At 43.1% G+C, this 13,087-nt stretch overlaps 1 protein-coding gene across 4 annotated transcripts in view; it reads left to right on the plus strand.

Moving 5' to 3' along the window:
* TTK (TTK protein kinase) overlaps positions 1–12,810 on the plus strand; it is a 90,594-nt gene extending 77,784 nt beyond the window's left edge. For all 4 annotated transcript variants that reach the window (XM_053287031.1, XM_053287030.1, XM_053287028.1 and 1 more), the window contains 4 exons: positions 1,008–1,184; positions 6,208–6,298; positions 6,429–6,526; positions 12,226–12,810. In XM_053287031.1, the coding sequence (XP_053143006.1) occupies positions 1,008–1,184; positions 6,208–6,298; positions 6,429–6,526; positions 12,226–12,315 (456 nt within the window). In that variant the 3' untranslated portion in view covers positions 12,316–12,810. The remainder of the gene's footprint in view (positions 1–1,007; positions 1,185–6,207; positions 6,299–6,428; positions 6,527–12,225) is intronic.
* Positions 12,811–13,087: the final 277 nt, after the last annotated feature.

Raw genomic sequence — 13,087 nt, forward strand, 5'->3', positions numbered from 1 at the left:
CATGTGGAATTGGGTCATTTCTCTAGCTGCACTAAGAGTGGACTCCTTCCACTGGGAGGCTCATATTCTTCTTCTCTCTCATCCTTCCTGTGGTTAGTAAAGGCTGGACTATTCTGTTCTGCTTTGGGGACAAGATAAGTTTTGAGAGTTTTTAGTGTGGGATTTTCACCTAAAGTTCCCAACTAGTCTTTCTCTGTAGTTTTAACTATGCTTTTATTTATGTATTGTTTGCATGCTATTATAACATGCTGCATATTACTTTGGGGTTAAAGCAGGATATAAATTAAAAGCCAAAAATATGTATGCCACTTTTCAACCATAATAGTTCTCAGAGTGGTTCACAATGATAAAATCTGCTTTCTAAGCAGGTGATATTGCCCTAAGAATGACAGATCCAGAATGGTGAGTGCTGTTGGCAGTATCAAAGAACTGCATTCTGAGACTTCTGGCTTTGCATTCCTGAAAGGTGGTGGCAGCAAATGGGAGTGTGGAGGGGCAGATATTCTTCAGAGCTCTCTCCCCCCAGATCACTGTTGCTAAGGGCTGCATTGTTGGGACTAACAAGGCTTTTATGCAAACACTCCAGTGTAACTTCTCTGTGGCTCACAGCTGATACATGATGCTATGAGAGAAACCTGAATGTTGCACAGTACATCCGATTTCCTGTTCAGTGTTTCATCAGTTTTTTTTAACTAGCTTTAGCAACAAATTACATAGATGAGTAACCTGTTTGCTTTTAAAGCTATGATCCTGTCAAATGACTTCTAAGATCTAAAACTGTTGTATATTCATCTGTGAACTTATTCTGAGCAAATTACTTGTCCTGATTTTTAACTCTCTGCCTTTGGCAGTATGCATCATTGCATAGGTGTGTGGTTGAGCAGGTTTTATAATGTAGAGACTCTCCTTATTGCTTAAGCTATATTCCATTGCACAAGCTCAGTAATAGGGAGAACTTCAAAGTGATAGTTTTAATAGTGTGGGGAAACTTTTTTCTGTTTTTTCAGATCAGTCCCAAAAGTGATGTCTGGTCATTGGGGTGCATTTTATATTGTATGACATATGGAAGAACTCCATTTCAGCACATAACAAATCAGATCACAAAGCTTCATGCCATAATTGATCCTAGTTATGAAATAGCATTCCCTGATATTGCAGAGAAAGATCTCCAGGATGTCTTAAAGGTAATAGTTTTTGTATCCATTTTCCTAAGAAGCCTGAAATGTTACACACTTTCAGACTTTTAAATGGGGAGGGAGGCAGGGAATGCACAATTGCTACTTTCATCTTAGAGCAGCGTGAAAATGTCCACATTTTTTTTTCTTAAATACAATTGTGACTTGTAGATTACATTTGAAGGGCTGAGATAGTATACCTGGGAAAAGCTGTCTTGTTCCTCCTGGGTTTCATTCCCTAGCTCCTAGTTGAGATTCTTAAACACACACTGAACTCTGTTCAGTAGGTAATACATAGGGTAATTCCTGAACAGGAAACTATAGAGAGACTTGGCTGAAGCTTTTGATTGACTTAGGCCTAGTTTACTGAGGCTGTAATGATGAAGGCAAAGGCAGACCCCTCTCCTGCTGATGCTCCCCTGCAACTGGTATTCCAAGGTATCCTGCCTTTATGAGCCTGGAGGTAGTCTAAAGCCATCAAGCTTTGTAGCTGTTGATAGACCTGCCCCCCTGGGTTAAAATATTATGGTGACTTTTATATGAGGATGTTGGCAGTACATACAGCATAGAGGAAGCTACTTAACCCAGGCTCTTAATAACTTTTGTATACTTGGCATAAGTAATAATGCTGCATATACTGGGAGGTCGGGAGAGGGTGAAGAGAGGAAGGGGGTAGATTCTGTCAGCTCCCTGACCAGTCCTGACAAACAGCTGTCTCACCCGGCCTGCGCACTCCTGTCTCGGCCGAGGAGGTTTGTTTTTGCAGCCCCAGACCTTCTGAAGGACCAGCTTGTGGCAGCTTGATTGCTGCCCTATTCCACCGGTGCCGCCTTATCTGAGCGCTTGACTTATTCCACCTTTCCCTAAGGACCAGAGATCTCTCATGAGAGCAGAGATTTCTGGAGTCCTTGGCAGCCTATATTGGAGGGAGGCACGCTGGAGGCCCGCCTGTAGCCAGCCACCAAAGCGGGCCTGCCTTTAGTGCCGGACCTTTGGTATGGGACTGGGGTTTGGGGTGGGGGGAAGTCATATTAAGGTGAGGTTGGAGGTCTGCTTTGAATGTTGTTAGTCACCCTTTTATTGGGTTTTGCCAGGCCCTTTGTTGTCATGTGTTTGGGTTCTCTTGGGCATAGTGATGCCGGGGGGGGGGCAGTGTCCAGCAGCTCTTGGGCAGCTATTACTATTGTGGGAGGGAATAGAAGAATTGGCGTTGGCAGAGCAGCTGGCCGTTACAGGGGAAGGGAAACCAGTAATTTAGTAACTGTTTCCACTTCCGGCTGCCCTGTCAGCTCTCTGGCCTCGGGGAGCAGTTCATGCTTCCCCTCAGAACCTAGCCTTGCTCCTTTGCAATGCCAGGTCAGTTCAGAATAAGACTGAAGTCATCCATGACTTGATCATGGGTGAGGAAGCCGACCTGGCTTGTAGAACTGAAACCTGGATGGGGGAGGCTAGTGGCCCAGTTTGGGCCCAGCTTCTTCCACCAGACTACTCTGTTGTGGAGCAGGCTAGGGTAAGTGGGCAGGGTGGGTGGAGTGGCTGTGGTCCGTAAGGATACCATTTCCCTTACCAGGGCCCCTGTGCAACAGTTGACTTACATTGAGTGTGTCTTTCTGAGGCTGGCAACTAGGGATAGATTGGGGATTCTGTTGGTGTACCGTCTACCCCGCTGCCCAACTGACTCCCTAACTGAGCTGATGGAGCTGGTCTTGGAGTTGGTGTTGGAGTCACCCAGACTTTTGGTACTGTGGGACTTCAATATCCATTTTGAGGCTGATTTGTCCAGTGCAGCTCAGGAGGACATGACAACTATGGGCCTATCCCAACTAGTTTCAGGACCAACTCATGTTGCTGGCCACACACTCGATTTGGTCTTTTGTTCGGATCGGGTGGTGTTCCATGGGTGTGGGATCTTGTGGCTTCCCCATTGTCATGGACGGACAACTACCTGGTTAAGGTTGGTTTCACAGCCACAACCCAGCCCTGCAGGGGTGGAGGACCTATTAAGATGGTCCACTCGGGACGGCTGCTGGACCCAGTAGGATTCCAAAAAGCCTTGGAGGGTTTTGATATTGGTCCTGCTAGTGATTCTGTCGATGCCTTGGTGGGAACCTGGAATAGGGAACTCACCAGGGCAGTAGACACGATAGCTCCTAAGCGTCCCTTCCGATCTGCTTTAAAAGTGGCCCCTTGGTATACAGAGGAGTTGCGGGGTCTGAAGCAGTAAGGTAGGCCACTGAAGCTCAAGTGGAGGAGAACTCGGCTTGAATGTGACAGGACACAGCATAGAGCCCATTTGAAGGTTTATGCGGAGGCGGTGCATGCGGCAAAAAAACAATTCTGGTCTACAGAGTACACACATTGCTTCTGCAGGTTTACGGCCAGCAGAGCTGTCCCGGGTTGTGAGGAGTTTGATTCATGCTCCTTCCAATTCAAACCAATCCCCAGGGACTTTGTTCTGCTGTGGTGCTTTTAATGGATTCTTTGCAGACAAAATCTCTTGTATGCTGGCCGATTTGGACTCCACTGTTTCTGCAGAGTCTATGAAGGAGGTGTCCAGCAACCCCTCTTGCTGTATTAGATTGGATCAGTTTCAATCTGTGATGCCTGATGATGTGGACAAGCTGCTTGGGGCGGTGCAGCCTACCACTTGTTCTCTGGATCCTTGCCCAACTTGGCTGCTTCTGTCTAGCAGGGAGATGGTTGGAGATGGCCTAGTTAATATCATTAACTCATCACTGAGGGAGGGTGGGATCCCTCCTTGTTTTTAGGAGGCAATGATTAGACCACTTTTTAAGAATCCTTCCCTAGATCACTCAGTGATGGATAGTTATAGGCCAGTCTCTAATCTCCCATGGTTGGGCAAGGTGACTGAGAGAGTGGTGGCTAACCAGCTCCAGGCGGTTTTGGAGGACACCAATTATCTAGACCTATTTCAAACTGGCTTTAGAGCAGGCTATGGGGTTGAGACAGCCTTGGTTTGCCTGATGGGTGTCCCTTACCAGGGAATCGACAGAGGGAGTGTAACTCTGTTGGATCTTTTAGATCTATCGGCGACGTTCGATACCATCAACCATGGTATCCTTCTGGATCACCTGGGAGAATTGGGGATAGGGGGCAGTGCTTTGCGGTGGTTCCGCTCCTATCTCTCAGGCAGATTCCAGATGGTGGAGCTTGGTGACAGTTCCTTTTTAAAACGGGAGCTATTATATGGAGTCCCTCAGGACTCCATTCTGTCACCAATGCTTTTTAATATTTACATGAAACCGTTGGATGAGGTCATCAAGAGATTTGGTGCAGGGTATTATCAGTATGCTGATGACACCCAAATCTATTTCTCCTCCTCCTCCTCCTCCTCCTCCTCCTCCTCCTCCTCATCATCATCATCAGGAAATGGCATTCACTCTCTAAATGCCTGCCTACCGGCAGTAATGGACTGGATGAGGGATTAACAAATTTAAGCTGAATCCAAGCAAGATGGAGGTACTCATTGTGGGGGATTGGAATTTAAGGGATGAGTTAGATCTTCCTTTGCTGGATAGGGTTACATTCCCCCAAAAGTAACAGGTATGCAGCTTGGGAGTGCTCTTGGATCCAGGCCTCACCCGGTATCTCAGGTGGAGGCTATGGCCAGGAGCGTTTTCTGTCAACTACATGTGATTCAACAGCAGTGATGCATCAACTGGTAACCTCCAGGCTCGACTACTGCAATGCACTCTACGTAGGGCTGCCTTTGTATGTAGTTCGGAAACTTTAGTTAGTTCAAAATGCGGCAGCCAGATTGGTCTCTGGGGTAACCTGGAGAGACCATTTTATGCCTTTCTTAAAACAGTTTCTCAAAACAGGCTGCCGATATGTTTCCGGGCAAAATGCAAAGTGCTGGTTATTAACTTTAAAGCTCTGAATAGCTTGGATCTGGGCTACCTTAGAGATTGCATTCTTTGGTGTGATCCCCATCGATTGTTGAGGTCATATGGAGATGTCTGTCTCCAGTTACCACCAATACGTCTGGTGGCGAGTTGGAACTGGGCCTTTTCTGTAGCTGCTCCTGGTCTATGGAATGCACTCCCGGCAGATATCTGCAGTTTAGGCTCGCTGTCGACCTTTAAGAGAGCCCTAAAAACTTATTTGTTTGGCCTGGGTTTGTATGGGGTTCCAGGGTTTGTATGGGGTTTCTATTTGTTTAATGGTTTTTTAATTGTATTTAGCACTCTGTGTTGAATTGTGTGTTTTTAATGTCTTTTTAAAGTTGTACATTGCCCAGAGACTTTAGATGGGGCAGTTTATAAATGTAATAAATAAATAAATAAAACTACAAATAAGCTTCCAGTGCCACAGTTGACAAACGCTATAGTTAAATTTCCTATTGCTAAAATATGTTCACATCATTATAAACCAAACCAAAATGTAGTTCAGTTAATAAATGTGCCTTCTAACTTGTTTACTTTTTGAAAGCAGCATATTTTAAGCATGTATTAGATGATATAGAGTAGGGGTGAGCAAACATGGTCCTCCGGCTGTTGTTGAACTACAACTCCTATCAGCCCCAGCCACAATGTGTAGTTCAACAACAGCCGGAGGACCACATCTGCCCACCCCTGCTATAGAGTGGCGAAAACAGGAAGCAGGAAACGTGGACTATCCATTGTTCCTTATTACTGTTTCCTAATAGTGAAAACCTTTTTTAAAAACCACATTAGTGTGAGGTCAGTTCTGATACTTCAGTTGTGGTGCATATCTTGCCACTCCATTAGAACAAATAACTCTCTCTGTGCCTCTCTTGCACACAGACAAGTCATGTGAAGTGTTTGCAGAGTCTCTTCCTCTTAAAACTGCAACTGAGTTCTGTGCTCCAAGACACAAACTAGATTAACAGAGTACAACTTTGGTTCAGTAGTTATACCTGTTCTCCTTTGATTGGAGCAACACATGTTGTTTGTAGACAGAATAATAGATGTTCATTTTCCTTAAGTATATTGTGGGTTTGGAAGCCTGGCTTTCAAATTCACTCCATATTTTCTAATTTTTTCCTTAGTGCTGTTTAGTACGGAACCCTAAACAAAGAATATCAGTTTCTGAATTGTTGGTCCATCCCTATGTCCATATTCAAGCCAATACACAAACAGGTAACTTTTTAACATGTATTACAAAGTTAATACTGCAGTTCATTTAATTTTGCAAAAGTTCTTCACGCATAGTTTGACCTAAAGGCTTGGTTGTAAATGTTAAGCATAACCAAATTTTAACTTCCTCTAGGGGGTTCAAGTACAGTAGGAACAACAGAGGAAATGAAGCGCATCCTTAGTCACCTTATTGGCCTGAACTCTCCAAACTCCATTTCTAGAGCTGCTAGAGTGAGTAAACGTTAAATAATAGTATTAGTTGCCACTGACAATAGCATGGGAGAACAGGTGCTACTTTAAGCCCTTTCCTGGGAAAAATGAGTATCCCAACAGTTCTTGCACCATTATGTACCTAAGCTTAAATAAATGAACAGGAACCAGTTAGGTCCTGCTTCCATTTTCCTCCCCTTTCTTTCTCCTTTCATTGATTTTCTGGTGTGTGTGTGTGTGTGTGTGTGTGTGTGTGTGTGTGTGTGTGTGTGTGAGCCTAGAGAGAGGGTGCCTGTTTTCTCCTGACATGTAAATCTATGAGAATGGTGCTATATTATATTAATATTATTATTTTTTTTTAAAAAAAATTGTAACAGAAATAGAGGTAACATAATTCTTGTATTCTGTCAATTTTGGAAAGAGGGATGTGGGCTCCAGGTATGACTAATGTGTAGAGAGGATTTGGAAAGGCAGGGTTGGGTAGTAGTGGAGGGTGCAGGAAACAGTGGATCAGGAAATGTGTTGCTGATGTAATCTTTCTGAAAGGATGTGTGTGCCTATGCACTGACATACTGAGGGTAGACTCTCTTTTTGGAAACAGGGAGTTGTATAACAGAAAGGCATGAGCTCTCAATTTCCAAACAAACATATAGGAGAACAAATCAAATTGGAAAGTTATATAATCCACAATTAAAATGGCTGTACTACTTGAGGCTCAGGGTCTACAACATATTAACCCCTAATTTAGGCATAACATAGTCTCAGGATGCCATATCTTGTGTGGTGAATATTCTGTCAATACAAGATACGATTTAGTATATTATAGGTAACATATCTATCTCATTCTGATCTAGAGGAGAAGAGCCCCTTGCTCTTTGTATAGTGGAGGAGGGTATCCTTGAACAGGTAGCATCTCCCATGTGTTGCTGATGTAATCTTTCTGAAAGGATGTGTGTGCCTATGCACTGACATACTGAGGGTAGACTCTCTTTTTGGAAACAGGGAGTTGTATAACAGAAAGGCATGAGCTCTCAATTTTCAAACAAACATATAGGAGAACAAATCAAATTTGTATAGTGGAGGAGGGTATCCTTGAACAGGTAGCATCTCCCAGTTGTTCTAGAAGACATGGCCACTCAAATTCAAATTCTTTCCATCATGCTGTGGGAGTCTACCATACCCCAATTCAATCCTGTCTTGCTCCAAGGAACAGTTTTTTGATGGTGCTTCATTGTGCTTGTTCGTATTCTGGCCTTCTAGATGCAACTTTCCTCCCACCCCTGTATTAGCTAGTTAGGGTGGGAGAAGAGTCAGAGAAAATAACTTTAAAAAGAGTTTTGCCACCATGAATCATGCAAAAGAAGAACCACATTTACTTGCAGAGGGCTCCTGTCTCAGTAGGTTTCCTCAATGACTTGGTGGAACTGCTGTTGGATGGGTGGCAAACCAGCAATGTTGTGATCCAAGAGAACAAAGTCCACCAGCAAGACCACTGCAGAAAAAGGAAGAAAGCAGAGACCAACGGGTAAAGGAGACTGCCTCTCCCTTGCCAATTGGAATGTTCAGTTTCCTCCCCTGCTGTCAATGCAGGCATCAGCCTAGTGGCCTTATGTCTGGCAACCAAAGGTCGAGGAAGCTAGTCTTGTACATTCTTGGGTTTGAATTGCCCAGTAGTAGAGGGCTGATGTAGAATCAGCAGAGGGAGTCAGTTAGTCAAGCCCAGTCTTCCTTCAGATCAAAGGAGGCGGGGGGAATTTCCAAGCAGTTTAAGTCAGTAAGACCTATGACACACTTTACACTGTTGACCAGATCTCAGGATTTAGTTGTGGCCTGTATGGAATGTGTACCTTGGACCAAGTGTCACTCTCATCCACTTCAAGGGCTAGTGTGGGCATGGCAGTTTGAGATACCTGCTCAGGTACATCTTCCAGTGGAGATCTAATGTAAGATGATTGCTGAGATGGTGGTGATCAGATTAGTTCTACCAGGGGATCTGTTCTGCACTGAAGAACCAGACAGAGTCCAGGTGGTGATAGATGGTAGCCTGCCCAGATGGGATACTTATTGCAAGACGAGGGCAAATAGTCTTGAGGAAGAGGCTTTGTAAGTATCTGCTGCCAGGAGCTCCAGAGAATACTGCAGGCAGTTCTGGAGTTCCAGCTCAGGTGCAAGGCCTTACCAACATGTTCTAGTACACTCCAACAACACAACTGCAAAGGTGCACCTGAACCGTCAGGGAGACAGAGGCTCCTGCTCCCTAATGAGGAATCTTTCCTCTTTGACTGCACAGAGGTGCATGTTTGGTCCATAACAATGGAGCATGTGTGCAGAATCTTCTGCACTTTGGTGAATTGGCTGCGCCACCAAGAATCCAACCAGGCAGAGTGGAATCAAAGCAGAACTATAGTCAGGAGAAAGTTCAGTCAACTGGCAGTAGACCTGTTTGCATCTTCAGCACCACGAGCTACAGAGCTTCCTCACTAAGTTAAAGTGCAAGGGAACAGAAGCTATAGATGCTCTCACATTGGCGTGGCCGAGGGATCTGCTGTATACATTTTCCCTGACAGCCTTGCTGGTACAGGAGTTAAGAAAAATCACTTTAGCAGGCAGAAGTTTATTCTGGTGGCCCCAGACTGGCATGGTCAAAATCTCTTGAGAACCTCTGGTAGTCAACCTACGCAGTTAAGGATCCAAAGATTCTGATCTGGCTTGGCTGCAATTCATCATTGCATAGAGACTAAGCAAATATTGCTAAATTAGATTATGAACCTGGGATACCGGACACTATCATAGCCTGTAGATATGGGCACTGCCCATCTACATGGCAGTGTCATGACCCCAGCCCCTCAGATGGCTAGTGTGCATGCATAGCAGCCTCTCAAATGGCCATTGCCAATGCAGAGAGGCCCGTAATGGGCTGCAAAGTGGCTGAAAACAACTGGGGGGAGGTGGAACCTCAGGAACCCACCCCCCCTGAAGCCCCGCAATGGCAGCAAGTCTGCCATTTTTTGTGATGGTTTTTAAAATTAAAAACCCTGAACAACCTTGAGCCAGCTCGCACATCCCTACAAAAGAGTGCTCAGGTGTGTGGTTTTGTTTTGCGATATTGCCTAGATCAGGGCTTGAGTCCTGATACACTGAAGCATTGGGATTGTACTGCAGGTAAACAGGAGCTGTTCTCTGGCCATTCACCTTCATGTCAAGCTTTTCTTTGTTGGGAACTTGTCTTCTGAAACACCCTTTAGCCATGAAAGTTCTAATTAAGCTTCCTTTTAACCCCTTGAGAAAAGTTTCCTTAAGTTCTTTCTTGGAACATCCTCATCATTATTACTTCTGCATGTCGGGTGTCTGGATTGAGTTTCTATACTTCTGACTCATTTTTTTTTAAATTGCATTCATGAAGAGAGAGGTCTCTAAGGCTTCTCTCTCATGTTGGATAAGAGCCTGCATTATTCTACCTTACAAATCGTTAAAAAGGTTTCTGTGGACATCACAGGCCACAGAATATACATAGTGTATAGTGTATACTATAGTACATAGTATACATAGTGCAGCTACAGTGTTTTGCCTTTTGGATATTTCTAGCCACTTATCTGTAGGGCAGTAACCTGGTTTTCCATTTTGTCCACTGTGCAACATTACAAGTTGAACACCTTTGTTTCCATGGAAGCCTCATTTGGAAGGTGAGTGTTTTGGGGAGAGACAAAGAGGTTCCTCTCTAGGATAGTCACTGCTGCAGGATGTCCTATTTGAGGATACCCTCCACTACTGTAGGAGAATATGGCCTTTCCTGATAAGTTTGGACTCAGAAGCCCTGTGGTCTTTTTAGCTCTGTAACATCCACAACAGAGGCATGGCTACCTCCCACAGCATGATGTGGAAAATTTGTATGTGCGTATATTCTGGAGTAAGTAGAAGTGGCAACCCATTCATAGATGCCATTGGTTCTAATGTAGAGAAGGAACTTATCAGATAAGGCTGATATTCCTATTGTCTAGCTGATCTCCAATATGAGATTAGCTGCTGAAGCTGAACCTGTCATCTTATACTAATATGCTAATTATTATTAGCAATTCTCATATTTAAATGTATGTCCTACCTTTTTAACTAGAAGCTGCCCTCAAGGTAGCTTTGTTGAAATTATCACCCATACTATGAAAAATTCATGGGTATAGCAAGTTAACAGATTAAGATGATGAGGGAAAACACATTCAGGGTACTTAAGGATACTTTTCTCCATTTTATTTTAGGCTATTGTCACTTTGGGGCAGTATTCATCATTCCCAGTTCACAGCAGGCAAATTAACTTTAGAAAGAATCAGGATAATTAGCATAGTAATGGAAATATTTTTGCTTTTGCAAACAAGCCCAGCTCTGAAACTTGGACATGTCTACTTAGACTTATTTTTTTGTGGGGGCTCATTTTCATTTTTTAAAAAAATTCCCACCACTTTCAGATTGAGTCTAACCATGAGTATTGAATGTGGCAAAATTGCATACCGTATTGAACAATATGGCTGTTATCCATTTAACTCCTCTTCTGTCACAGAGTCAGCAATCAAAAATAGTGCAGGGAGTTCAGTGAGTGTATGCTTTCCTTTTGGACACAAATGACATTTTCTTTCTGACAACATTTTGCATTTTCTAGCTATAATTTTAAAGTGGTACAGTGTTGAAAAGGGGAGGTTTAAGAAAGCTGCTTTATGATAAAATGTTTGAATTCAGTTATTTGGATTTTTGTAAAGGTGACCTTTTTCTTTAAAAAAATGCAAAATTGACAGAAGATCTTTACAGAGCTGTGTGAAGCACCAAAAATCTATTAGTTCACCTTTGGGGTTTCTTTTGCCCCCACCCCCACCCCCGGCTAGAAATCGGCATGTATTTAGGTAGACTTATTGAATTTCAGCAAATTATATTCTAAGTGAAGAGGCTTCCTTTTCAGAGACCGTTTAATATGTCAAGTTATTGAATGTTTCTGTTTGAAGAAAGAAAGTTGGGCTTACCTCTAAATACAGCTGGAAAATCCCAACACATAACTTTCCCAAGATTTGCTTTCTTACCTATTGAGTATTACCATACTTATTTTCTGGACTGCCTTGCTAATATTACCAAAAATTGCAAATACAATAATTAGTGCTTCAAGTCCAAATTTATTTTGTGTTTGATTTTTTTTTTTTTTAAGTCGTGCTAGTATCTGTAGGTGAAAAGAGGGGAGATAGAGAGGTGGTTGGACTCTGGGTTCCATTCACAGCAATCCCTTGTTGCCTCCCTGCCCCACATTCCCTATGACTCTGGACTACTTGTGTGTGCCTACATCCTCACAACCTAGGAAACATGTGTTCATTGTACCAAATGTCTAATGTGACCAAAATAAATGATTTTATTTAGGCTGTGCCATCAGTTCATGCTACTTTACTGAGTTTCATAGGCAAAAAAAGGCAAATGCCTACCGAAGGAGTTAAACTTCAACAGTAGGCAACATAGTAGAATGAATTGAGAAGCAAAAATATCAAAAGTGGGAGAGCCAGGTTTAATATGAACAAATACAGATTGTGTATGCTTAGGTTCTGTTTCAGCTGGAAATTGGGGGGAAAGCATTAAGCCATAAGCTCTGTAGAGTTTTGAAGAGCGATTTGAAAGGAAAGGTCACATCTTATGGGTTTTGTGTGGGGTTTTTTCTATAAGACTCTCTACATATTTGACTTTTATTTATTTTACAGAGTTTATATGAGCAGTGCAACAGCGGTGAAGGTCTAGATGTGTCTGCTCTTGCAAATGCCGATAGCCGGAAAACATGGAGCACAAAGTGATAATGTGTTGCTGAAAATATACTCTTCCTGGCAATGGCTATTTAAACCAATTTGTCTAAATTCATAAAATTGTTTAAATATCTGTGGTATTGGCTAAAATGCTCTTCACAATTTCTTTGTCTAATAGTTGCATATCAGTCCTATGGTATAGTCAGTTCTGCTGTGTGATTTTAACAGACTGGTTCATTGCTGCAATACTGGATGGCAAATACCCTTGGGACGAGTTTTAAAGATGGAGCAGCACAGACATATTTTGTATTTTGTTTCAACCGAAACTGAAGGCCTCTAGTATTTGTCACTGTTGATCTTCATAATTCGAATTCATTTTCCTTTTCATCAGGCATTTTTGGTACATTGTTGGCAGGAGTCGGTAAGCGTGTGGGTAAAAGTGACTAAATTGCAGCACTGTTGTGTTATGCTGTACATATTGCCATGGAAAACATTTATAAATGACATCATAAATGACATGATAAAATAAATCTTGTAAATAAATGATTTACTCTTTGTTAACTTTCTTGAAATGTGTGTAGAGGAAATGTTGTTATCCACAGATTTGCATATCCGTGGTTGGGAAAAAGACACCCGACCTCAGCATATGTGGGGCTGGGGGGAATCATGTTGATCTCACATATCCGCGGGTTGGGGTGGCCAGAAATGACCGTGGAGGTCACTTCTGGCCGCCATTTTGTTTCTCAGAGCCTCAATGGCTCCACTGAAGGAAAAAAATTGGGGGGGCTTTTTGGCCAATTTGGGGGCACAATGCGAGTTGGGG

The sequence above is a fragment of the Hemicordylus capensis genome, chromosome 1 (genome assembly GCF_027244095.1).
Source record: "Hemicordylus capensis ecotype Gifberg chromosome 1, rHemCap1.1.pri, whole genome shotgun sequence".
NCBI classification, from domain to species: Eukaryota; Metazoa; Chordata; class Lepidosauria; order Squamata; family Cordylidae; genus Hemicordylus; species Hemicordylus capensis.